At 46.3% G+C, this 27,479-nt stretch overlaps 1 protein-coding gene across 4 annotated transcripts in view; it reads right to left on the bottom strand.

The window, feature by feature from the left end:
* The window catches only part of Ccdc60 (coiled-coil domain containing 60), a 96,406-nt gene that overhangs the window by 17,271 nt on the left and 51,656 nt on the right, over positions 1–27,479 (bottom strand). Inside the window, exons 1-5 of one of the 4 annotated variants that reach the window (XM_090320225.1) lie at positions 20,745–20,888; positions 18,120–18,290; positions 14,072–14,182; positions 10,618–10,725; positions 2,537–2,627 (exon numbers count right to left, since the gene is read on the bottom strand). In XM_090320225.1, the coding sequence (XP_090176351.1) occupies positions 2,537–2,627; positions 10,618–10,725; positions 14,072–14,182; positions 18,120–18,290; positions 20,745–20,761 (498 nt within the window). In that variant the 5' untranslated portion in view covers positions 20,762–20,888. Of the gene's footprint in view, positions 1–2,536; positions 2,628–10,617; positions 10,726–14,071; positions 14,183–18,119; positions 18,291–20,744; positions 20,889–27,479 lie in introns of those variants that run through there. The other 3 variants (XM_090320222.1, XM_090320223.1, XM_090320224.1) reach the window with 3 other exon arrangements.

Here is a 27,479-nt window from a genome sequence, read left to right as displayed (position 1 = left end):
GGCATGTCAGGGTCGCCTGGAATCTTGCAGTGAGCAAGATGGACTCAGAGCAGAGGGCCCTTGAGCAAGTCTGCCTGCCCGGCCTCAGGTCCATCATTAGTAAAACAAAAGAGATAGCCTGAGATCCTCTCAGAAAGAATCTCCCATAGCTACAGCTGAGCCTGCATCCTCCTCAGCTCCTCTGTCACCTGTCACCTTGTGCTCCTTAAGTGACCATTCATTAAAATTCAGTTAACCAACGCAGCCAGGGAACCCAGAGCGAAGAGTGACACTACGGGCTAATTGAGAATGGCAGGGACATAAATGCAGGGGAGGCCATGGCAGGCGCTTCAGCATCTTGCTTGCCCTCTATTGAGCTGACTTCCTTTGCATTAACTTAAATCCGCAGATGCTTCTCTATTTTTTTTTTTATTCCACTCTGGATCAATGTGAGCGGCCTGCTGGGCTCTACCAGTAGGGACTGTTTGGAATAACAGAGGAGATCTTCTTAACTGGTTCCTGGCATTATCAAAGAGGCAACGATTGCAAACTGAAACCCATAGGGAGACATATTTATCTGTGGAGGGTATTACACACTGGGTGAGTTTTACATAAAAACCTAAGTGTTTGAGTTTTCTTAGAAACAACACACCATGGGCTCCTATTCTCATGCAGAAAATAAAACAAAACAAAAAAGCAAAATGAGCAAAAGCTATACAAAAAAAGGTCTTTAGCTGTGCCAGGTGCTTTGTTTGGCCCCAGACCTTACTGCTCATGCTTTTCTACTCCATTAGCACAGTTTTCCTGCCTCACGCTAAGTCTGCACATCAGTGGATTGGCCATGTCCAGAATATGGACTGGAGTTCCTTGCATTTCTTGGTTGGACCTGGGAAGAGGAAAGGTGAGGGAAGAGAAAAGGAGGTCTTCCCCTGTCCTGCCAAAATCCTGAGGTCTCAGGTGGAGAAACTCCAGTCAGGAGAGGAGGGGGGACTGTTGAAGGTGCCTAGTGGGGAACAGGTTCCCTACCTCAGTGTCCCCCTGCCCCTCACCCTCCAGTGAGCCACCATACAACCAGGGTTTGACCGGCAGACTTGCTGGGGGATCTAATTTTGTAAGAATTTGACTCCCAGCAATTCGCGTTCCTCTCTCCCTCTCCGAGTGCTGGATATTCCTGAAGGACATTGTTTTAAGACGCATGGCAGGGCTGCTCCGTCTGTGCGTCTCTAGAGATGGGGATGCACAGTGTCTCCATGGCAACTTGCTGTGATAAGACAGCAACTCTTACTCTTCAGGTCTAGGAGCCCAACACATCATGAGGGGGCCACTGTGGCATGGGAAAGAGGTATTTGATGGGCTCAGCGTTTAACACCCACATCCAGATTAACCCTGGGCCCTGCCAAACCCAGCCATGTGACCTTGTGGGAGTTACTAAACCTCTCTGGGCTCCAGCTCACTCCTCCCCAGCAGAAGAGGGGGATAGTAGGCTGAGGAGTTTTAAGAAGGCAGAGTGGTTCATAACAGGACTGGGTCCGTTGTCATTGTTGAGAAGTGGCCTCTAAAGTTGCATAGCCATAGTTAAGGCTCAACATTTTCATGTGTTTACTCTTCCTTTGTTTCTTTCTTTCCTTCTTTCTAAATGTTGAAGTACTGGGGTTTGGATCCATGGCATTGCACATGCTGGTAAGTGTTTTGGTGCCCCAGTCATTCTCTTAATTCTTTTGTTTGAATTTTGCGTTATAAAATTAGGCCTTTCTAACTTTGCACACGTGGCCTGGACTTCAGACTCGGCATCTTCCATCTCTGCTTCCTGAGTAGCTGAGATTATAGCTGTGCACCACCACACCTTCCCTAGTTTTTCCCCAAGGCGAAGTGGACAGGCATTGAACATGTCATCCATTTTGTGAGCCAGGGACAAGCTCATCAAATACTCCAGCTGTGTAGGTATGTCCAATGTCTTTTGTCAACATCCCCTTTTGCTATCATCATCATCATCATCATCATCATCATCATCATCATCATCATCATCATGCTTGTTTGTTGAATAGGCGAATAGGCAGGTTTGGGTTAGGAGTCATTGGATTGAAAAGAATAGACTTCATAATATCTTAATAGTAAACACACATTCTTGTTGAAAATTCTGTCTGTTGAATCACTCACTTGTTTTTAATCTGATATGTACGTGTTGTGTGTGTACAAGAGAGAGAGGGAGGAGGGCGGGAGAGAGAGAGAGGAGATGGAGTCAGACCATTTCCTTCTGGTGACATCTTATTAAGCAGCTGCTTAGCGGTGCCCTCCCTACCACCTCCATCCAGTCATGTCCAGCCAAATGTCATTTCTCCTATAATCTGCAGATAACCATTTTAATTAAAATTTACAAAAAAACCCCCACATTCAATAGTATGTTGTCTGGCTTCCCTTCTGAAAGCTAACTTAGGTTAAAAATAAACCCCCAAACACTCCCTCCCCTCTTTCCCATGAGAGACAGGGCTGGCCCAGGATTCTGAGACACAGGCCAGGCCTGGCAGCCGTGGTGGAGCGGCACTGGGCCGCTTGTTACCTTTGGTGCTGTGACGAAATGCTCCCACCTCTGCCCCATGGACTTGTCCTTATTGATCTTTTTTATCGAGCTCTTGCTTCCTCCTGGGTCTCTGAGTGAGAAACAGCTTAATGAGTTTTCCATTGGCAGAGCCTCAGTTTATTACTTTTTTTGTTTTTTAAAGAGATGCAGTAAATAGAAATGGTAGCTAATCTTTGGTATGAATGTGTCCTCCACAACCCAGCCACTTTTCCAATTCTGCATTTGAGGAGAAGCAAGAATACAATTCTTAACTATTCTTTTCTGGTTTCAATGCAGGGCCTGGTGCTTGCCAAGCAGGCTCTCTACCACTCTCCAGCCCTATAGCTGCACCTTTCTGGGGTGGTAAAGCCAGCCTAGAAGATGCCACTGATTTCTGGGTGTGGGGAAGGAAGCTGAGGGAAGTGAAATTAGTTTGCATGTAATTTGCATTGATTTGCATGCTGGACTTGGGTCCTCCTATGGACTCGGGGTATATCTGCCATTAATTCTGAAACATCTTTAACCAAGCCAGGCGATGAACCTGTTCAAATTTGTAAGTTCTACCTCTGATCCTCACCTACTGCATTTTGGCCTTTGCCTTTCTCAGATCCTCCCTCCCCCTTCTTTGGCCCCAGACATACTTAGTCAAGATACCTAGGGGTCCCTTATCTCTGTTCAATGTATTCCTTTTTTTTTTTTTTGCCAGTCCTGGGCTTGAGCTCAGGGCTTGAGCACTGTCCTTGGACTTTCTCAAGGCTAGCACTCTACCACTTGAGCCTCAGCACCACTTCCGGCTTTTTGCTACGTATGTGGGGTACCAAGGAATGGAACCCGGGTCTTTGTGCATGCTAGGCAAGCACTCTACCACTAGGCCAAACAGTGTGTTCCTTTCTGAGTCTTGTCTTTTCAGGGTCAGCTCTGTGTTTCTGGGTGGGGTTGGGCGGAGCTGGTGGGGTGGGTTGTACAATGAAAATCACTGGTGTGGAAAAATTCTCTACAGATCTTCTGTATGGGTTCCCATGAGATTATCTCAGTCACAGAGCCATTTTGCAGATGAGGAAGAAAACTCAGAGTGACAGAAGAGCTTAAGACATATACTCAGGAGTTTCAGGGCCCCTCCCCTACATGGGTCTCCCACAGGCCCCAGTGCCTAATTTCCGTGTACTCTTCTTCTTAATGTTGTACTCTTATTCTTTTTTTCTTTTTGCCAGTTGTGGAGCTTGAACTCAGGGCCTGAGCACTGTCCTTGGGCTTTCTCGAGGCTACCAGTTGAGCCACAGCACCACTTCCAGCTTTTTCTATGTATGTAGTACCGGAGTATCGAACCCGGTCTTTGTGAGCACTCTATCAACCGGCCAAACTCCAGGCTCTGTACTCTTATTCTTTTTTTTTTTTTGTACTCTTATTCTTAAAGGGCTGTCCTCCCTAGTGAAATAAGCTCCAGGAATCCTGGATCAATAAAGCCTGGATCCTCCCGCCCTGGGTCAGGAACTCTCTGGATAGGATCTTGCAACCAATGGGTTCTCTTACTGACATGGCCAAGATCCCGTGTCTGCAAAGTCTGGAAGCAGATATGTTGCCAAGTGTGCAGTCTTGGAAGGTGTTGCCTACACTGTATAGAGCTGGGGTAGCATCTTATAATGAAATACGCATGTTTGGAATGATGTGGGCACAAGTTTTGCCAGACCAATTTGGTTTATTCTGGATTGGCTGACAAATGAATTATGAGAAAGTGGAGCTTTCAGAGACTAGATTTTTTGGACTTGTGGCTGCAGAGTGCTGGGTCTTTATTCAGGTCAGAGTGGAAATCTCAGTGTATGATTTCTAAATTGCTGCTATATGTCCATTGATCCATTCACTGGCTTGTCATCCTTCCTTTTCTCCCTCTGTCCCTTCCTCTTTTTCTCCCTCCTCCCTTCCCTCTTTCTGATCCTGAACCTCTTCATCCATCTGCCCATCCTCTACCCATTCAGATAACCACCTATTCATCTATCTATCCATCCATCCTTCATCCATATGTACATCTACCCTCCTATTCATCAATCCATTCATTCTTGTAGGCTTTCATCATTCTACCTACCTACCCACCTAACCCATCCTCTGTCCATTCAAATATCCATCTACCCACTCATCATCCATACATTGCATATGTCCATACCTGCATTCATTTGTCCATTCATCCATTCATCCACTCAACCAACCATCCATCTCTTCTTTTACTTATTGTTTCTTCTAAAAGGACTTTAGTGGCTGGGATTCTTTTACTCATTTTATTGTTCTTCACGAGCACAGAGTAAGGGCTTAAGGAAAAGAATCAAGCAGACTACTTTTGGTGGGTGACACTCCTATGAGTCCAGGCCTTCCAGGGGCTACTGGAAGTTTGTGGCAGGCAAATGTGTGGAAATGTAAGGGGTAAGATAAACTGAATTTAAGTCTAGCTTCTTCTGCTAGGGGAATCACAACCTCAATCTGTCACCATTCTAAAAGAGGAGGGGCCTCTTTTCACCAGCCCAAAGCCACAAGAAACATGAACTTATCCCAAGGTGGAAGTTGAGCTGGGGAGGGCGGGGTGAGACTGTGCCTAGAGTCTTTTGGTAAGACTTTATGTTTGATTACACAATAAAAAGCCCTCTGAATAATTAACAGGGAAGCTCATTGAAGTTGGTTCTGTCTGTTTCTCCCCAGAGTAATCAAATTAGGAAATATTTAAAATCTAGCCAGAGGAAGAAGGAGCAGTACTTCAGTCTTATAAACAATATTTAAACTAGCGGGTGCTTTTGAAGTCTGATTTAAGGCTCGCCAATGGGAAGCTTTAGGGGGTTCTGCATTGGAGTGTTTCTTTCAAGACCACAGGGCCTTTTGCTTTTCCCTTTGCTAGGGCAGCCCCTGCTGAGCCGCCAGCCTTCTTTGTGAAGTTCAAAAGCAACCAACTTCTTTCTCCTTTTAAAATTAAATCTGGTGCTGGCCAGGCTTTCAAAATCTTACATATTCAGGTCCAATCTGAAAGACGGAAGTTTTCCACTAATGCCTGTCTTCCAAGACGACCCCAAAAAATCTATTGCGACTTCAGGCGGCTGTCTAAATGAGCTCAAACCGCTGAAAAATCCCTGCAGACCTTCAAAAGTCCAGAGCCCCCTCTGCAAAACCACTGATAAAGGAAAAAGCCTGGTTAGACAGAATCAGTCTCTCTGATGTTTCATTTTCAGTAGCAAATAAACCAAAAGGGAAGATCAATAGGGGAAGGAAGGAATAAAAACAGCTGAGCAGTGCCGTCCACATCACACCTTGTGGTGAAGGGCAGAGCGAGTTGGCATTCCTTCCCCCATAGCCTGGTGGGCAGATCATTACTGCTGTCCACCAAACAATCCCAAAGACAGCGACACCTGACTGCCCTGCTCCCTGAAGTCTGATATAGTTCTGTGACTAGCTTTTGTTCAAAAATACATGAGTGCGAGTGACAGGTATTGCTTTGGGCAGATGCTTTATAAGGTGGCCCGAGGAATCAGATTCCTTGTTCTGCTTCCTTGATGGCAGGAGTCAGTGTTGGGATGGAGCCTCAGCCGGCTCAGGTGCTGTGTGACTGTAATGAACAGAGCCCTGGTGCTGGCAGTGAAGGCCAAGCAAGGGTTGAGCCCAGTATTGTTGAGCTGCTGGGATGGGGGCTGGTTATTCAGTCAGTTCACCTGGTGTGAAGCCTTGTCTAAAGGCCTCTCTGAACATTGAAACTACAGAAAGGGTGACCCATGGCTTTGGGTAGACCAGTTGTTCCTCTGCCAGACCCATCACTTCCTGCATATGTGATTTCTGTCTGAGAGATTTCATCTTTCTGAGCCTCAGTGGCTCCATCTAGAAAATGGGGAGGGACAATAGGAGCAGTATCAGAGGAATGCTGTTCAGAAAAGAAAAATAGGAGTTTATTAAGGGTTTGGTGGATGTTTGGGACAGAGAGCTGCATACTGTTTGGCTATTCACAACCATGGCAAACTTTTTTCAGTAGAGTTCTTAGTGTGGTTTAGAGGAGGAGATGATGACTAGGAATGAGACATGAGGGCAGCTCTAGGGGGGAGAAGAAGCTGTAATTTTCAGGCCATAATTTTCCCCTTCTGCAGTCTGCGAGAAATCAATGGAAGAGAGCACTGAGCAGTCTCATCTCTTAACTCTGTCTGCAGAGCACATTTTGTTCCTGGCGGTCACTTGAAGATGTCTACCCAAAGATGCAATCAGAGCAATTTTCTCAAATACTTCACTCTTGCTTTTTCCAACTCAAATTTGGGGTAAAAACGTCTGTTTCTCAGGGTGGAAGGCTCAGAGGCTGATTTAAGATGTGTTCACCTGTCTGTCATGATTGAGGGGAGGAAATGGTGGTTTTGAGCCAGGAAAGGGGACAGAAGTCCTTTAGGGAGCTCTGTGGATTTCACGGCAGGATGGTCACATGGCCTCTCTGCCTCCTGAGGCCTGCCACATTCATTCTCCCACTCCGAAGTTTCACACTCAAGAATCAGAACTGATGCTGTTGAATCACATTTCCTTCCAATGCCTGCTTCTGAATGCGCCTTTCCTTGAGGATTCAATTTAAAGGAAAGCCCATGCCCTGGCCACTGTAGCACTACCCAGCAACTTCTTGTTGCATTCCCCAATTAAGAGCTAGTCCAATGATGTCTGTCTTTCTGGGGCAGCTAGGGGCAGTGAGACTCACTGGGGTTCCAGGGGCATCACAGTGCAGTGGGGACTTCGTGGGGGCTGAGTTCTGTCTGGAGGCTTGAATCAGCTAGGTCCCTATGAGGCCCAAAATTTTGCTCTCACTCAACTCTTTCTGGGTTTTCAGAAGATTAGGGGGAATTCATGGGGCAAGAAAGTTTGTGAGACTCATTTCTAATTAAGCAACAAGAATCAAAACCAAAACAAAAGAGCTGGGAGTGGGGCTATGGCTCGAGTGGTATTGTGCTAGCTTTGAGCAAAGAAAACTCTGGGACAGTACCAATGCCTTGAGTTCAAGCCTTAGAACCAGCACACACTCTCTCTCTCTCTCTCTCTCTCTCTCTCTCTCTCTCTCTCTCTCTCTCTCTCTCTCTCTCTCTCTCTCTCCTCACTAAACAAGCTTGGTAAATACACTCCTCCTGGGGGAGTCTCAGCTCTGGTCCCTGCTCCCCGCAGAGATGCTGAACATTCATAGATCTTTGTGGATTCCACCCTTAACAGGTCCTAATGCTACTCGGCTTACTCTCAACGTGACTACTCTGCCTTCTCACGTACATGAGCAATTTTTGCTCCTGTTCTGAGCACATTTCCACAAAAAATGGAAAGAAATAAAGATAGCCCCTTTTCCCCCTCAATTCAAATCCTCCATGATGTTCTTTCTCTGCTGGGGAAGATGGGAGTCCACATGTCAGAGGCAAAATTGCGGCTGCTGCGGACTCAGTGGAAGATGAAATGCTATCAAGTCTGTTGGCTTCAGGGCCTTTTTTTCTTAGAATCAAGCAATCAACTGTGAACACAAATTAGACGTTGTTTTGACCTTGCAAGTCCCATTTCTCAGAATCTAGCCAAAAGAAATGTTTGCAGCTGAGCATAAAAGACAGGTATAAGGATGCTCTGTGAAGTATTACTCAAAATGTCAAAATATGGGACCAGCATCTGCGTCTGTCAATAGAGAAATGATTATCTGAATTATGCTCTGTGCACACAATGGAATGCCCCGCTGTGCATTCTTTTCAATATTCAAGGAGTGCAGAGGCTTTGTGTGGACCAACACAGAAAGATACCTGCAGGAGTCACCGCCAAGGGGAAAACCATGCAAAGAACAATACATGGGCGTTGTAATCCCATTTCTCTTTAAAAAAAAAAAAGGGGTGTGTTTGAATATATTCATAAGGGGAAGATATTAGGAAGATTTGGAATTGCACCCTCTTAGACCTTTAAAAGGACTTTTCTCTAAAGAAGGGATTTCAACAAGGAAATAAAAGATTTTATACTGTCGATACTTGTGAATGTTTTGAAAAATTTTTCCCTAAGAGTATATGCCATCCACTTATAACTTGGGCAGCTTTGTTTTAAAGAAAAATAAATAATGCATAGGAAAGATTTACGGGCTTGGTTCTTTAAAAAACAAATTCAGAGAACTGCAAATATATTTTGTAAGTAACTGGGGTGCCATGGTGGGATGTCCCTTCCCCAGTCTCCCAAGTCCCCAAACTTCTTGCTTTATGCAAAAGTTCTCCTAGCAATACCTTTTGCTACATTATTGGATTTCTATAAAAAACAGATTATTGCTCTTAAAAAATAGTTGGTAAACCATGTATTGGGAGAAACGTGCAGTTGTAATGTTATCCCAAAGAAACGTGGTAAATACATTACTATCCAGTTTATGGATGCATGAATTGTGTGTGTGTGTGTGTGTGTGTGTGTGTGTGTGTGTGTGTGTGTGTGTGTGTTTCAATGTAAGATCAGTCTACCAGGGCTCTGGCAGAAGAGACAAATTAGAAGTATGAAGAGGGAGTTGGGGGATGAAGAAGAAGATAATTAAAACTCATTTGAAGAGGAAAAATTCACTTGAATTCACCGGGGAGGCAGGGCAGTGTGAAGGACCCATTATCCTTATATTAGGACTGTTAATATGGGGCAGGGGTGGTTGTTTTACTTAACTCAGCCTGTGGTTTTCACAGTATAAATCCATCTCTCCAAGTCAGAATTCTTTACCATTTTTGTCTCATTCTTACAAACAACTTAACATTTCAAAGAATCAATGTCCTTTTTCAGTTTTAGTATGTATATCTATATATATGCATATTAGTATATGTGTGTATATTTGTGTGTGTGTGTGTGTGTGTGTGTGTGTGTTAGTACTGAAGTTTGAACTCAGGGTTTTACCCTTGTTGGGCAGTGCCCTGTCACTTGAGCCATACCTCCAACTCAAGAATCAATGTCTTCACATGTCTTTGTGTTCCTGATTCCACCTGTATGACAGTTCAGTTCTTGTGTCTGAGCTTTTACCTGATGCTTCCTTTTGGTGGTGACGCTGCTAGCACTTTTCTTGGCTTACATAACATGTGATGGAGTGCCTGTCTGGGCAAACTCAGTTTCTCTAGGGACCTAAATATTATATACCCTCTTGGGTCCAAATGTATATATGTATATGTTGTATATATAACATAATTATATTCAAATGGAGAAAATTAAAACAAAGCAAAACAAAACAAAGCAAGAAGTCAAAAAATCAATCCTCTTGAAATAAAGGAGAACAAAGGGAAGGAAGTAGAGCTGTGTGGCTCAGGGTGGTAGAGTATTAACCTTGAGTAAAAGAAAGCTCAGGGACAGCTCCCAGGTCCTGAGTTCAAGTCCCACGACCAACAAAATAAAACAAAATAGGAGGGCTGGGAGTTTGGCCTAGTGGTTAAAGTGCTTGCCTAGCATGCATGAAGACCCGGGTTCGATTCCTTGGTACCACATACATAGAAAAAAGCCAGAAGTGGTGCTGAGGCTCAAGTGGTAGAGCTCTAGCCTTGAGAAAGCCCAAGGACAGTGTTCAGGCCCTGAGCTCAAGCCCAGGTCTGGCAAAAAAAACAAAAACAAAAACAAAAAAAACAACAAAAAAAAAACAAAATAGGAAAGGGAAGAATAAAAGGGAAGAGAAGAAGGGGAAAAGGAAAACAAATGCAAAAAAAAAAAAAAACCATTGGAGACATAGCACTTGTTGAGTGTCGGAGAGAAATCTAAGTGTGGATTCTGCAGTGTGCCCTGTAGCATTGTCAGTTTCCATGTGTAACTGCTGTCATTCTGTCTGACTGGTTTTAACAACCCTGAATGCGCCCACAGTTGGCTCTTTCAGGTCCTTAGAGCTGGCTCTAGTTCATCCTGGTTTGATTCCCATGTAGAACTCCCTAAAGCAAATCAGCATACCAAAAATAGAAGAAAAAAAAAAAGACAGACAGAGAGACAGAAAGAGAGAAAGACAGACAGAAAGAAAGAAAGAAAGAAAGAAAGAAAGAAAGAAAGAAAGAAAGAAAGAAAGGAAAAGCAAGGACCAGTGGAGAGGAGCCCCACTCCTTCCCTTCCCCACCAGGTTGTGTTTAGATGAAGCGTACTTGGGATTCCAGCAGGTGATCACTGGTTTCATGGTGTGGTGGGCGTGGTCGATGGTCAGAGCCTCCAGAAGCCAGTGGAGGGCACAGAGCTGGCGGAAGAGGGGCTCCCTGCCAAGAGAAATCGAGGGACACAGTGAGATCCTGTAGGAACCACATTATTCACTATAGTAGCCATGGATATCAGAGCTGTGCTGGTTCCTAGATAGAGAGCTGGCAGCAGGGGCAGGCATGTGGAAGGGGTTTGTTCACATTCCTTGGGCCTTGCTGGTGACGTGATTCAGGTGTTCCAGGGTAGAGATGAGGGCTGTGGAGTGCACAGGGTTTAGGGAAGCTATGCCCAGAACATCTCGGGGCCAGTCATGATAGCGCAAGATCTGGAGTAAGATGATTTTAGGTCTGGTGAGGAAAGGTAACAGAACGTCCTCCAGCTCCAGGTTCTGACTCAGACAAATGAGAGGAACCAAGGAAGGGAAGGAACTCATACTGTACTGCTGTCACAGGGAGACATCCTCCAAGACTCCACTGCTGAGAGACAGAAACTATCTGCTAAACTGCACCAGGACCTTGTAATCTGAGCACACCTGGCCAAACAAGAAATTCCTGGCCCAGGGTGAACTTTCAGACTTACTTGTGGCTTGCCCATCAAAATGTACCCCAAATCCTATGTGGAGCTGAACTCAGAGTCAGCCTGGCAGTTTATTCCCAACTTAAGCTTGTCTTGGCCTGAACTGAGTGCTGTTTTCCTTTTAATGATCACAACAAAAAAGTGTTAACATATTATTTGAAAATGTAACTAAAACATGATTAACAATATGTTCTTTGAAAAATGTAACTAAAACATGATTAACAGTATGTCTAACCTCTATTTTCTGACTTTTGGGGGGAGTATTTTGTATGAAACAGTGAGTTGGGTATTGATGGGTTTTGCTTCATTCATATTTAATTCTCCCAACAGCTGACAGGGGTATGATTATTATCCACATTTCAGAGAAGGGAAAACAGGTTCAGAGAGGTGCAGTGTCACAGTTGGTGCCTGAATGATTATCTATCTCATTTAACATTGATGCTGACAATGTTAGAAGGATACTCCTTCTATCTGAAGGATGTGAAGTGAGTCACCCAAGGTCAAGGATTCCAAGCTGGGACCATTGAGACTCAAACTGGGGTCTGATTAATCCCACAGTCCTCTCTGATGGGCTGCTCTTAAAGCCTGGCCAGTGGTCACTTTGACAGAGAGTGGGGTCGAGAGAGGGTTAATTCACTGCAGGCCTTTTTTTTTTTTCCTGGAACCAAGGTGTCATCCTGGAAGCAGCCCTTCTCCCGCCCAGTTTCTCCCACACTAATAGAGGAGAGGCCTCCATTACCAAGCTGCATAATTGCTCTTGCCTGAAAATGCATTCTGCCTCAGTCAACATCCCTAGGGGTCCTAAGGCTAGGGAGAAATCCATCCTCACGGGTTCCAGGAAAGCCACTGTTCAGAAGGCAGGGGCGGAACCCTGGAGCCTAGGGCAGAGTTGACCCAGTCTCCCCTTAGAGGTGGCCGTCTCCCTCAGCTTGGTGCATCTGTCCCCATCCCTCCCCCTGTGTACTGAGGGAGCTGTGTATGCCTGTAAGGTATGGAGCCAACAGTGGCTAGTCCCTCCCTCCCTCCCTTCCTTCTGTGGAGAGAATTTTCTCCCTCACTACATCTTTGTGTCCTCTTGGGCCCTAGAGTAACAGTATGTTGGTATATGACTGTGCCAGAATTCAGTCAGCAGTCTTCATGGGAAAGCCCCTCCATCTATTCTTATCACCATAAACCCAGGAAATATGGAAGGCAGTCGGAGAGACCCCTGTTCTGATTATCTGCAGGCCTAGGATACGTGGGGAGGATGAGGAAGTCAACAGAATGAGTTAGTTGTGCAGGTAGGGTAGGCTTGTAGACACCACCACCTGTTGATGCGAGACCGGATTTGTGATCTCAACATCCCATCCACCTGTGTAAGGGAGCATGGGCCATGAAATCCACTCAGGGTCATAGAAGCCAGCAAATGGCAGAGTTGGGATCTGAGTCCAGGAAATCTCAGCTCCTATGTTTAATCTCTTTGCTGCTGTATTGGTGTTGTCTCTTGGGAGAGAGTAAAGATGTCCCTTTTTGTCAAGACAGTGTTCTATCTGAGCCAACCCAGACCTTGCCATCGGAACCTATGATTAACCATTTTATCTTCCATGAAACAAATAGGAAACAGAAAACAAAACAAAAAAATGTCCCTGGAAAACATACTTTCTGGAAACAGGACCTTTTCCACGGGACTCAAGTGCCAGATCAAAGTGTGATATCTAGGATTTTATCAAATTAAAAGAAGAAGCATTTGCTTGCCTACATTCAGAGCCTAAGGTGCAAGGATGCCAAAGCAGGGTGCACAGGGCTGGCCCGTGCAGTGGCTGAGCTCAGAACCTGGTTGAGCCCCTCCACCCCACACCTATGTGGCCCGCTCCACCGACTGCTACTAGCCAGGATGCAGTGGGCATGAGCATCCCGGGGAAGAGAGCAGTGTCGTTGTCCTTGTGCTCAGGGAGCCAGACAATGTGTACAAAGCCATTCCCAGTATCTCCTGCCACTGGCCAAAGGCAAATCCAGACGTGGGATGCAGGCATCACTTTGGCTGCACTGTCAGGAAATGCTATAAGGGGAAAGCCTTGTCATCTTAGTGACTGACCAGGAGGCTGTATTTTATCCCTGGATCCCACCCCAGTTTTCAGGCTACAGGTCAAGTCTCCTCTGACATGCTTGAATTGATCTCTACACAGTCATTTCAGAATGAGGAGTCTATCTGGAATCAGTTGCACCAGGACTGGCGGGGCCCACCTGGCTTCTGTCTATCCTAGCTGACATGATGACCGAGAGTCAGAGTCGTCAGCAGGATAATGAACTCCTGATCCATGCCTCCTTTTAGTAGGGTCCTGACTCTCCACCCCTCTCCCCGAGGACACCCTGCATCACGCCACACTGTCTCCCCATCAAGAATTAACATCTTTCCCTCTCTGCCTGTGCCTGGGGCCTGATGGCTGACCTGCTTGCAGCAAAACTTGGGGCTACTGCGTCCATGCCAACCCTATGCCTCAGGAGACCTGGAATGCTGAAGCCCTTGTTCTGAATTCCTGCACACACCATGAGAACAAATCTGTCCTTGCCTATTGAGAGACACAGGTTTCTAACCCCCAATGAGCCGACCTAGACTTGAGGAAATGCCCAGCTAACCTGTGGACCTAGAAGCAATAATATACATACATATTATTATTGTTATTATTATTGTTGTTGTTATTATTATTATTATATATACCCAACAGCCTCCCTGTATTTAGAGTCCTTTGGGTGGGCAAAAGAATGGTCCGAGCAACTCACTGAGTCGGTTCAGATTGGCTCCGGCTTAGAAAGGAGCCAGGCAAATGAAACCGGGGTTGGACTGCTTACACGTGAGACTCAGCCATCAAGGGGGAGATAATGCAGCTGTGGATGGGGGTGAACGGGCGCAACATCCCGCTGGCTGCTAGCTTCTTGTACTTCTCCACATCAGAGGCACTGCTGGAAAAGCAGAAAGAGGACCAGGTGAGGCTGAGGAGACACTGTAGATGCTCTCCTCTCTTGCTAGGGTTCCTTGGGCAGACACTACAAGGGCACTCACTGTAGGGATCCCTGGAACTGAGATGTGCGACCAGGAAAGGATAAAGAGGTGGGAAGGCCAAGAACTGGACCCTGGAAAGGTCAAACAGTCGAGGCAAGACAAATGTGTGAGTTACTACGCTACGTGTGTTTATGTTAGAGCGATTTAGACACTAAAAGCTTGAGGCCTTGGAAATAAGATGAATGTCTGTGTTGGGGTTAAATGCTTACTGCTCCCCTCCGCTCCCTAATGGTAAGGGAGTCAGTTGTCACTGTGTACAAACTGTACCTCATGCCGATGGTTGTGACCACAAGATACCTTACCTGTAGTCACCTCCCCTGTACTGAGCTAAATAAATAAGCCTGCTAACAGGAGCTCGGGGTTCAGAAGTCAGTGAGTGCTGGACCCTCAGTTTTCCTGTTCCCCGCCCCCACTTCATTTCTTTGGCCCGGTATCCGGCGACTGGCCCTGGTTGTGAGTAGCGACAACCCACTACATACGAGGCAATCGCCCACCGTGATTTTGCTTTACTAAATTTTCAGGTAGGATCTTCCGCTTCAGCCTGAGCTGGCCCATAATCCTCTTGTGCATCTCTGGAATGACCCGAGCACACTTCTGCACCCAGCTTATTGGTTGAGAGAAGTGGGGTGCTGTTAGCTTCTTGCCTGAGCTGGCCATGGACTGTGATCCTTCCTTTTAGCTTGACCCTCTTGAGCAGACAGATTGCAGTGGTGAGACACTAGGTCCTGTCTGGAAGTGTGTTCTTGAAAAATTGTATAAGACAGTGTCAGGGCTACAGGAAAATGCCTGAGCCAAACAACTTCAGGGAAGGAAGATTTATTTTTGGTTTTTAGTTTCAGTCTATCCTGGCATTGGAGCATGGAAGAATAGTTGCTTACTTTATGGTGGACAAGAAGCAGAAGACAGAGAGAGAAAGAGTCTCTGCTCACATACTTTCTCCTTGGTTTATTTTTATTGGAGGAGGTCCTATTTTGTCCTAGCTAGGCAGCTACTCTACCACTTGAGTACATCCATAGCCCTGCCTGTTGGAGGTTTTTTTTTAGATAGGGTTTCTGGTTTTTACTTGGCTTGTCTGGATATCTGTCCTTTTACCTGTGTCTCCAAGTTACTGGGATTACAGATGCCTGCCATCAATACTCAGCTTATTGGTTGAGATGGGTTCTTGCTAACTGTTCCCCTAGACAGGGCTCTAATTGTGAGTCTCCCAATTTAAGTCTCCCGGGTAGCCAGGATTACAGGCATGAGTCCCTGAACCACGTGAGCTGTTGGGCCTGACCTTTCGCCTTTTAATCTGTCAAGGCCCCCAGCCTTTCTGGCATGCTGCTGGCCCCGTTCAGGGCAAGTCTCTCCCTTAGTTAATTCTCCCTGGAAATGTCCTCCCAGAGACGCACAGCGCAGGGCTGGGCTTTGCTAACCTCCCAGGCCTGTCTCACTCCAATCAGTGGGCAATCAAGATGAACCACCACCATTCTCAATTGTGTTCCAGGAAGAGCAATTTAACACCATAATAACAGTTTAATACCCATATTTCAGTGATTTTTCCCCCTCTGCCATCACTGAGAAAGTCATCTCAGTTTCAGAAAACAGCCTTTCCTTTTCATTTTTCTTTTTTTGATCTGTTGAGTCATAGGATGGATTTTTTTTTCTTTTCTTTTTTTTTTTTTGTCTTTAAAACTCCTGACAGAATTCAATCTACAGGCATGTTTTAATTAGCCTATTGTGTGTATGAATGCATGCATGAGTAATTGAATCAACTGATCTCAAACTAGGAGATTTCATACAAAAATGAAAGAGCACTGCCGCATTAGATCTTGGGAATTCTGAGAAATCTGGGCTTCTTTCTCCACTAAGGAACACTGCCTGCTTTCAAGGCGATGTGCACCTAGACTCCAGCCCCTTGGTTTCCCATTCTCCATCTCCCTTACGAAGCCTGCTACCTCCCTATCTGGGGATAAATGTGTGTAGAACTGGAGGATTGATGCCTAAAGCCATCCCATACAGAAAAGTTCTTTAGAGTCCATCTCCAAAATGAGCAGCAAAAAGCTGGACTGGAGGTATGGCTCAAGTTGTAGAGCACCAGCCACCAGCAAGCACAAAGGCCTATGTTCAAAGCCCAGTCCCACCTTAGTGAAGGGAATGGGATAGAGGGGACCTGAGGAGACAGTGCTAGCCTAGGAGTGCAGAGTTTTCCTTTCTCTTGAGGGATGGGTGATAATCCTGGGGTCACAGAGTTGACTGAAAGATGGGCCCAGACAGGATGCGACTCCGGGGGTCTGATTCCCATTTTCATCGACTCCTCATTCAGCTTCAGAGGGGAAAGGGAAAGAGAAACAAAACCCACCAGCAAATACATTGCTGTGTCCTATTTTCACTGGCTCAACCTTCTTATCTCCCTATGATCTAGAATTCAATACGGAGACATTAACCCAGTGTTTACCCTCCTTACTCTCTGGTTTTACACCTTAGCTCAGCCACAGTAATAAAATAAATTCTCCCCATTGCATCTTTCACCTTTTCAGCTGACTGTGCAGCTGAGAACGAGGTCACTGAGCTCAGTGGGGAAGACTCGAAGCCTGAGTCTTCAGGGACATGCTTGATTTTTCTCTTCTTTCCCCCCTCCACCCCCCCACCACCCCAGCATAGTTAGTCAGACCGAACATTTTTGTCTGAAGGAACCTATTCTGTGGTCTTAGATCCTGCTGGTGGTGGTGCCAGGCACATGAAAAGAAACTTGTTTTGCTTTATAAAGCTCAAGATCAAATACTTGCTTTAAAAAGTCCTTATAAATGAGCACTTATAGTTTTAATACCTTTGTGATTGGAGTCATATTTATAGCAGCACAGCTCTTAGACAGGGGCTGCTTTAGGTCCATAGTTAACGATTTTAGGTAATTGAGGCCCAGAGAGATTAAATTCATTTACTGTATAATAATAGCATACAGTTATCGAGAGTGCCTTTTATGCTGAGCTCTGTGCTAAGTATCATTTCATTTAATCCTCAGGACAAGCTTGGTTGCCTTCATTCATGTGGGAGGCTGAGGGAAGGAAGGCTTGAAAGCTTCAGGGAATTGTCCAAAGGCCGACACTTGCATAGGGAAAGCTAGGATTCCATTTCAGGTCTTGATTGGGTCTAAAGCTTGTGCCTTCCCTGTGATGGATGGGTCTCTGTTGGACAATCTCTCAAGGCTGCATTATAACATTTCACCCTCTCATTTCATAGATACCTTGCAGTAATAGCAAGCATATAACCAGCCCTGTACAGCTCATAGAATCTACTAGAGGACACATTGCTGAACCAATGGGTGAGCCTGGGCATATTTACACTTATTCAGCTAAACAAACCCTGTCTCCCACACCAAAACCTCAGGGAAAATTGTGCCCTGAGATCATAGATTAGAAGTCCCATCCATGCTGGTGGCTCATGCCTCTAATTCTAGAGACTCAGGAGGCTGAGATCTGGGGATCATGATTGGAAGCCACCAGGATGGGAAAGTCCTTGAGATTCTTATCTCCAACTGGAAGTGGGGCTGTGGCTCAAACTGGCAGATTGCTAGCTTTGAGCAGAAAAGCTCAGAGACAGTGCCTAAGCCCTGAGTTCAAGCCCTACAACCGACAAAAAAAAATCCCATCCAAACAAGTGGAAGGTTCTTACGGGACCATTAATCAAATCAAGAGGCACAAGAGTCTTGATCAGGCACCCTGTCCTCCAGTGTGGAGTGGCGTGGACTTTTCTTCTGAGCACAGCTCCTGCATTCAACAGCCCTGAGTCCATTCCTTTTGTGGACCCAGGCTGGTCAGCTGGGGGCTATCAGCCACTCTGGCTGCTTCATCCACTCACCCCAGGAAGTTTTCACTGTACTGTATTTCTGAGAACTTTCGGGCAGGTTGGAATTTATTTCTTTCTTCCTCTTCCAGCTTCTGAAGCAGTTGCTGTCTCTTTTTCATCGCCGTTTCCTCTCTCAGCATGCTGAAATACCCATGGCCTAGTTTCACAGACCGGATCAATAGGCTGGAAGAAATGGGAGAGATGAAGGGTGGGGACAGAGAAGCAAAGATGAGTTGGCTTATATCACACTATAGTTTACTTAAGATGAGGTCCTGACTCCCAAGGGACCAGCCATTCCCTTGAGGCTACCTTCATATCCCAGGACGGGAGACCTGTACATGGCTCAGCTTCCAGAGTCTGTCAAAACCCTCTCTACTACTTCTTTACCGCTCTGGGTGGGGCTGGGATTTGAACTCAAGGTCTCATGCTAGCTAGGCAGTTATTTATTCTGCCATGTAAGCCATGCCCTTAGCCCTTTTTGTTTTAACTTAATTTTTCAGAGAAGATCTCTCAACACTTACCTGCGGCCAGTCCCAGACTAACACCCTCCTGCCTACAGCTTCCTATGTACCTGAGGGAACAGGACTGAGCCACCATGCCAGGCTTGCTTGTTGAGATGGAATTACAGTATCTCTCTGCTCAGGCTGGCCTCCAACCATAAACCTTCCAATTCTCTTTCTCCTCAGTAGCTGAAAACGCTAGGTTGTCTGAGACAAGTTCCTGTTCACTGTTTTTTTTCCCCTGGGTGATGTCAAACCTTGATCCCACTCCTGGCTTCTCCCAGCTGCTCTAAAACATTCAAGTCATTGTTTTTTTTATTAAAGAATTTATTAACATTGATTTTTACATCATCTTTCAAATGATGTATTTAACAACCAAGTATTCAAGAAGGGAATCTCTATATACAATCACTGGCACTTAGATTTTAGAACATAATTAAAATTAGGCTGAGGGTTTGTATGTCAGAGGTACATATTAATCTATGTAATAATACATTATGTGTATAGAGTCATAGATTTTTATGTCTGTGTAGTTGTGTTTATATTTCCAATACCATGTTCATAGCATTGGGTACGCAAATATCGAGTCCTTTCTCTGGCACTGTTTGGATCTCATAGCCACATATTAACGATACCATGCGCCCTTTGTTCCTTTGTTCTTGACTGGTCTCATTCAACATGATTCATCAAGTCATCGTCTTTGACCATAGTAATCTTACTGTGCTGTAGAACATCTGAAGTTATTCCTGCTATTCAGCCCCAGCCCCAGACCTATTGTCACCATCCTCTTTCATCTCCCCCATCTCTTTTCTAGACTCTAAAACCACTGTTTCATTTCTTCCTCCTCCTCCGCCTCCTCCTTCTACGAGGTCAGCTTTGTTTCTTCTTCTGCATAGTTGGGGACATGTGCCACTTATTTTTTGTGACTGACTTGCTTCCTCGAATGAATATGTCCCAGGCTCATCACCCACCATGCTCGAGAGGCAGGTTTTAATCCGCTCTAAACTGTAACCTCTTTATCTTCAGAAGAGGAAGTTAGGTGCTCATTGATTCCTGCCTCGGGAAGCGGTTGGGAGGCCTTGGTGAGCCGTGGGTGTGATGAGTTTAGCACAGCACCTGGTACACAGGACATGCTAACTAGGGCTACTTTTATCACTGTCAACTCGCTTAATGGTCCAGAGAAATCAACAGGATTGGCAGACAGAAACACAGAGGGAAGCTTACTGAATGGTGAGGGCTGTGACAGCTGAAAAGGGGCAGAGAACAGACTGGAAGCCAGGAGGGCTGATTCCAACAACTTGTCTCTCTCCACCTATTGGCTCTAAGCTGCAGCACATTCGTGAATTGAGCCAATGGAAAGGCGGAAAACTGCTCTTCCCTGGAAATAGCTCTTTTCCACAAATGGCCTAGCATCAGCAGCTAATTCTCCTCTTTCACTGTTCCCCAGTGTTTGGTGTGGAATGGACTTCACAGGCTTTGACTTTCAGACAACCATGTGACTTCCTTGGTGACATGGGATAGGCTTTCTGGATTGGGAACAGGCGAATCAAACCCACGATCTCATTGGGCCTGGGAGGGCCTGTGACCCTGGCCTATATCAGCCAACCTCCAGTCAGTTTATATATAACAAGCATGGAGCTGCCGGTGACAGCCTAACAGTGAGAACAGCTGATAAACATTGGCCATTATAAAATGCCCATTGTTTTAGAAGCCAAGAAATATATGCCAATAACATTGACAGAATCCTCTATTCGCATTTCATATCGGGAGATGTTGAAATGTGAAGAAAAATGCTTCCTAGACACTATAAACTATATTAAAGTAGTAGTAGAGCTGGGTATCAGTGGCTTATCCCTGTTATCCTAGCTACTCAGGAAGCTGAGAGCTGAGGACCATAATTTGAAGGCAGCCCAGGCAGGCAAGCCAATGAGCCTCTGATCTCCAATGAATCACCAAAAAGCCAGAAGCAAAGGTGTGACACAAGTGGCAGAGCACCAACCTGGAGCAAAAAAAAAAAAAAAATCTCAGAGATAGCACCTGGACCATGAATTTAAACCCCAGGACTGGCATAGGGGGGGAAAAAAGGAAGAAAAAAGAAAAAAAAAGAAGAAGGTAATAGTGAGAAAGGGTGACCTACCACAGACCTTGGAGCATAGAAGGATGCACCTTCCCTCAGGAGCAGAACAAAGCAGATGAGCTCTGTGAGAAGAGTTCTTTCGGGGGAGTGAGAGCCATCCAAATGGCGAAGTCCAACTAGAAACCAGGTGATGGGTCCTGGCTGGCTTCTCCTCCCCTCCAGCACTCCTGCTCCCCAGAGGGAGGCCAGCACAGTCAGTGTCACCTGGAGACTCCTGATGACAGAAGAATCCCCATGACCATCCCACCCCACCGCCCCACAGTCCAAGCTCTTACAGGGTGCCCGGGCTATTCACAGACACATGGAGATTTGAGATACACTGGTCAACCCACCTCTTTTTCCTTCCTACCAGAAAAACTCTGTCCCAAAAGGTATCTTCCAACTTCCTCAACCGCTTCTCTTGCTCCAGCTTTTTGAAATAAGATTTGGACACGTGTAATCCACCAATTCCTCTTGGAAGTTTTTAAAGAATACCTGGATCGGCCTGGGGAAGGTGTCTCAAGTTTGTGTTACCCTACTTTAAAAAAAGTAACGAAATCAAGATACTCAGGAAACCGAGATCTGTAAGACCAAAGTTCAAAGCCAGCCTGGGTCGAAATACCTTCAAAACTCCACCTCCAGAATAATCATCAAAAAGCCTGGATAGAGGATATGGTTCAAGTGGTAGAGTACCCAACTCCTGAGTGAGCTAAATGCCCTGAGTTTAAACCTACAAACAACAATAAATAAAGCAGAAAGGGGTGTGGGTGTGAGTCAAGTAGCAGAGCAAACAGGAAGCCCTGAGTTCAAACCCTAGTACCACAAAAAAAGAAAGAAAGAAAGAAAGAAAGAATGCCTGTATTGGGTTGGGTGAGCATGGTGGCTCATGCCTGAAATTCCAATACTTAGGAAATGGAGGCAGGCAGGCCTGCCAGTTTGAGACCAGAGTGGGATACAGATTGAGTTCACTACTGGCTTGGGATACAGTTTGAGACCCTCCCTCAAAAGATAGACAAGTAAACAAACCAAAAAAATTACCTCTATGGGACACTCTGTTTGAGCTAAGTCTCCCATGATCTGACTCAGCCTCTATCCCAAGGCACTAAGCAGAATGAACACTGAGCGTCATGTAAAGGCCTTTCGAGAAGCAAGTGTGTATTGTGTGTGTGTGTGCATGCGCCTGTATTGTATGGTATGGGATTAACTACTGCAAATCAGCCCAAATATACTTTAACAAAAACAAAGCCGGGTGCAGGAGCTCACGACTGTAATCCTAGCTACTCAGGAGGCTGAGATCTGAGGATCAAGGTTCAAAGCCAGCCCAGGCACTAAAGTCCACGAGACACTTATCTCCATGTAACCACTAGAAAACTGGACGTGGCACTGTGGCTCAAGGGGTAGGGTGGTATCCTTGAGCTGCAGAGCTTAGGAGCAATGCCTAGGCCCAGAGTTCAAGCCTCAAAACCGACAAAAACAAACAAGAAACTTCCAATGCCATATGGCTCTGCATCTGGTTGCTTTTCACTCACATTTTTCCACCTCTGCCCACAAGAAATAGGGGCCTATAAAGGACCAGAGTGCTTGGATGGGGAAGGCAGAGTGACCTGGAGATGAACAAATAGACAGCTGGCAACACAGAGATAGGGATGACCCTGGTTTGCAGCAGAAAACTGCCTACACAGGAAATTTTCACTTAACACATTTTTACTGTTTTCACATAATGACAGATAAATCAGTTGATTCCCAGTCTGTCGAGGCTAAATGCTTGAAGAAGCTGCTTCATCTGGTTGGCCCACGCCTGGCTTTGTCAGCCCACCCAGACATATTGATTTCTGAAGAGGAGAGGGAAACCACAACCAAGTGCGTGAATGAAGCCGAAGTGCCTGCCGTCAATTCTCCACGTTTTTCCAGGGAAGCCATATTCCAAGTCAAATTAATAACACAGTCCTGGTTCAAACGCACCCGGGCAAATAGTTTGCATTTAAATTCCTGCATTAGAATATCCCTGTTTATACAATAACTTAATAAATCTAGCCTGGCTGCCAAATAGACAAGAAGGTAAGAGTCATTCATTAAAATGCAAATGCAATTGAGATGAAATTTGGAATACATTTATTACAGTAATTGAACCTCAGTCAACTGTAGTCACAACACAAATTTTTGAACTGCTTTTCAGACAAAAGGACACGTTGTGTTATATCCTCCCTCGCTTCCCAAATTAATATCTTTGTCGGCATGCAAATTAAATCTGTTCCCCGTGTGCTAACAACCCACAATGTAAGATCTCACTCTTCTTTATGGGACAATATTGCCAGAGATAAAGGTCAACTCTACACACAAAAGATTACCCTTGGTCGCATATTGTATACACAGCAAATTGATTGCAAACATATTCTCAGTGCTTATTACAAACCACTTTCTTATTAAATCATCTCTGAATACTTTCTTTACCAACCCTGGTGGGGAGGGGGAGGGGTGTCGTTGCTTAACGGGAATGCCAGTAATGGGAGGTATTGCAGAGTCAGCAGCTTGCCTCTCAGATCACAAGTTCCAGAAATTTCTCTCTTCTTTCCTGAATGACTCGGTACAAAGAGCTGCACCTATGAATGGGTTTCTTTTGAACCATGATCAGGTGGCAGAAAGATGCTGTGAGAATGGTGACAGTCATGTGGAGAAGACTTTCCATGGGGAAGTGGTCATGAGGCATTTCATTTGGTTCTCTCTGGCTCCCAAGCAACAACCAGATGATGATATTTCTTCCATTTGGGCAGACATCACTCCTGCATCTTTTTGACAACTGTTGGTCTAGGGCATTTCTCTGTTTAGATTGTCTGGAACATTTCTTCATCTGGTATGAATAAACTGCTGTGCATGGGAGCTTGTACCCGTGTTCCCTTCAGTCCATCCGAGTTCAGTGAATCAATCATTACGAGATGCCAGCTCTTCCTGACTGCCATTTTGCATCTCGCTGCCAATTTAACCTTGAAGTGCCACTCCTCCCAGTTATCTTAGGACCTCAGGAAGGACCAGCGCAGCCAGTGAACATCTCGTGACCAGAGCGGAAGCAGCCCCTCCAGCAGTCTCGTGATGCCCTTCTGGTCTTAGTGTGACCGCAAGCCACCCAACGTCCTGACGTTTTAGATGAAGATCCACAGGGGTCTACCTTGGACCAGAACTAGCTCGATTGAACATACACCTCTTGTCCTTAACCCCAAAACATTTTCCTACTTTAATCTAAAATTTATGTCAGTATTCCAGTCAACCTGAGGGCCAGTGAGTCCTTTGCTTTTCTCCTCATGGCAGTGTTGGTTTCGACCTTGTTCCCCAGTGTTTGTCTCTTTCATACGCAATAGGTGGCAGAGACCATTCATATTGGAACGGGGGTTTTACCCCCAGACTCCATTCCCATACTTGCTTCCTGCTGATACCACCCTAGCCAGAAGGTGCCATTTTTGCTGTCTCCTAATTTATTCTGCTTCCTTCTCAGTCCATTGTCTGCGTGGCTGCCTGGAGCTCTTTCTAAGATATGAATCTCACCGCATGGATCAGATCCTCCAATGACTTCTTATGTCCTAGGTCTAAGTCCTCCTTCCCTCCTCCTCTTCTCAGCAGTTCCATCCTCCAAGATCTGTGCTGTGTCCTAGACCACACACCCAGCGGTTCCTCTGATAAGTCTACACTGGAATTGGATACTCATTTCCTCCTCCCTGTAGCGTCGTCTCCATCTTGTTCTTCACTTGGTTGATTTCTGTTTGTCCTTCAAGGCTTGACCAAATGCTCTTTCCCTGGGGTACCTCCCACCATCCTTGGCCAAGTCAATCCACTTCCTGCAGCCGTGCACTCCCCATTCATCTCGTGCTGGCGATGCCCTTTTTACTTGCCCGCTTTTCCTGCTAGACTGTGGGTTCCTTCAAGAGAGGGCCTGGGAAAGAGGACACCACTGGCACTTGCTGTTCCCTCTCCCTGCCACTCACCCTTGTTCCTGAAGGCGGAAGGCCCGCTTGCCCCCCAGACTCCTTTCCCTCCATTCCTTAGTGACAGCTGTGCTGTCTTAGTCATTCATGTGTCTAGATAATTCAGCCACATTTCTTGCTTGTTCGGATAGGCCAGTGAAGTTCAGATTGAAGCTAATTTCCTGATATATGTCCTTTATCCCCTGTCCTCCTTCTTCCTTCCTGCTGCTTGCAAGTCCCAGTATAATGGTGGCAGCTCTGGTAGCCTTTTAGGAAGCCTAAGCAACCCTTGCAGATCACAGTGGCAAATCCACTAAGGACAGTGGATTAACACTAAGGTGGAACTGGGTCCCGGGCAGAAAGGAAGCTATGACAGTCCTGGATTGTCTTTCTCTGGAAAGTCATTTATGTGAAAGGTGAAATTTTAAAAGTAATTTTCACTGTCATCTATCATATAAGGTGAGATAGTTCCACACATGAGTACAAAATGTCCCATCAAGTTCATTCCCCTATCATGCTTCCCGCACTTGGCTTCTTACAAAATGGTAGAGCTCATGGGCTTTGCAAGCTTTGGGGACCCTTGTGAACACACACATACACACATGTGCGCACACACACACACACACACATACACAGACTCTGGAAACATCCTGTAATGGTGCTGTTGGGAGAGGGGGGGATGGGAGAGTGGGAATGGGTGAGGAGGGGAGCAGGGTCTGGCCAGGCCCTCAGCATTACCTCCCTGCTCCCCTGCTCGCTGCCCAGCAGACTTCTACATCGGTTAACAGGTGCCTTGGCTCAGGGCTACACTTTAATTAGTGTGAGCCAGCATTGGTACATGAGGCTGAATCTCTTCAGGAAGAAGAATAAAAACCTGCCAAGTGTCAACAAACAGTTCTATATGCATCCCAATTAGGGTGATTCTGGGAGGCAGCAAAAGCCCTCTGCAGCTCTGGTTTCTAAGCAACTGCGACCAGAAGTTCTGAGCTGCACTGGAAGAGGGAGAAGGGCCAAGTCTGTCTTGTTAGGGAGCTGCACGGCCTCTTCCTGTGCCTCCCCCTTCCTCCGACCCTGTGCTTGACTATTGAACTCACCGCATTAGCAGCGGAGGATGATATGGGGATGGGGCGGGACATGGAGCTAAACATACTGAGGGCGGAGGCCCTGTGGAAAGCTAAGCTTGGGGGAGAAAATCACCCCAACAAAAGCCTCGTGAGCTGCATGATGCGTCCCCAGCCAGCCTCTCAAGTCCTGGCGTTCTCTCCTATAATCCCTGCCATGATCCTGCCCATCGATGCTCACATTCCAAAGATGGGAGATGGAGGCCCACAGGGGCGAAGCCACTTGTTAAATAAAGTCACAGAGTGGGAAGGTGGCAAGGCCAGGATGGGGACTCTGGTTGGTCTGAGTCCTAGGGTCCTTCTCAGCAATTTGGTAGCTGCTTGCAAATTCCAGCCCGATGATTCAAGGCGGGCTGTGAAATCACCACCTCAGTGGAGACAGGGAGCACGTCCAGCCGAGCTCCCTCCGCCTTCTGTGATGAGCGCTCAGGCGCTGTCCACGGAGCAAATGCCAAATATGCACCACTGCGATGCTATAAACCAGATCAGATCTTGCACGGCTGCAAAACCACTGCGCCTCAAGACCAGCATCTCCCCGGTCCGTTCTTGCACCCCGCCTCCCCCAGCAGCAGCCAGCCTGTGGTGTCTCTGTTCCTGTGAAGCCACCTTTGTCACTACTGTACCCTGCGCCCCCCTGTCAGCATCCAGGTGGGTGCCCACCCCAAGAAGGCAGGGCAGGCAGGGGCAGACGAGCAACAGTCCGTTTTCAGGTCTGTGTGGATATGTTGCTGACTCCAGCCTCGATGGCCCACTGGCGCTGCTCCTTTGCCCAGAGTCCCTCGTGAGCAAATGGGACGGGAGGGGCTGCCAGCGTGGGCAGGGGGAAAGTGCGTTAGCAGGGAGAATGGCTTTTTCCAGGGCACACAGACAATTTTCAGAGCGCGCCTGGCTGATCATTTCAAGCCAGACCGTGGATATCAGGATAAGGCACAAGAGATGGTCACTCCCGGGTGCTTCTGCTTGAAGGCAGGGGCACTGCTGGCTGGAGATGGAGCTCGCGGCGGCTCTCATTGGTTAGAGGTGCCTAGAGGGGCGCAAGCACTTGCCATGCTTGTCCTCACCACATCCAGAGGGACCTGAAGGGTGCCAGAACCTTTGCCAAGGCTCAGGGGTTTATTTAACTCTGTGCCCGCACTTTGCCAGGAAACTTGTTTTTTTATTATTATTATTTTAAGAAGCTGACCTGACCCTGGACTAGTCCTAAAGCTAACCACACAATCAGGAGATCAGACATGCTGCCATGCACAGCTATGTATTTTCTCCATAAATGGAGCCCTTGGGCCTAATAGTCAGAATTCCCTTACCCCAGACTCGACGCCTCAGACGCAGCCTAAGGGAAGTATCTTCCTGAGCACTTCTCAGCTTGACTTGCTGTCTTGCGTTTTTTGGTTTTGTTTTTTTTTTAGCTCAAGGCAGGCAAGTGCTACCCCAGGCAGCTCCTGCTGACTTCCATCCTCGATTTAGGGAAGATAATGTTCCAGCCAGTCTCTAAAGGCAGAGCCGGGTAAGCGCAGCCGTGGTGGCCACGAGGGTGTTATTTTGGCTTTAGGGGAAACATTCAAAGTGTGTCTAGGTACCTCGACAGGAAAAAAAATTAGGGGCTTCATATGAATATTTCAGCAAGAAAAATACCAGAGCACTTCTTTGGTTAGGCATCCAGTAGTTTCTCTGCCAAATATAGA

Source organism: Megascapheus bottae, chromosome 28 (assembly GCF_031878675.1).
Source record: "Megascapheus bottae isolate mThoBot1 chromosome 28, mThoBot2.hap1, whole genome shotgun sequence".
In the NCBI taxonomy this organism is placed as follows: domain Eukaryota; kingdom Metazoa; phylum Chordata; class Mammalia; order Rodentia; family Geomyidae; genus Megascapheus; species Megascapheus bottae.
This window is presented reverse-complemented; position numbering and strand designations above follow the sequence as displayed.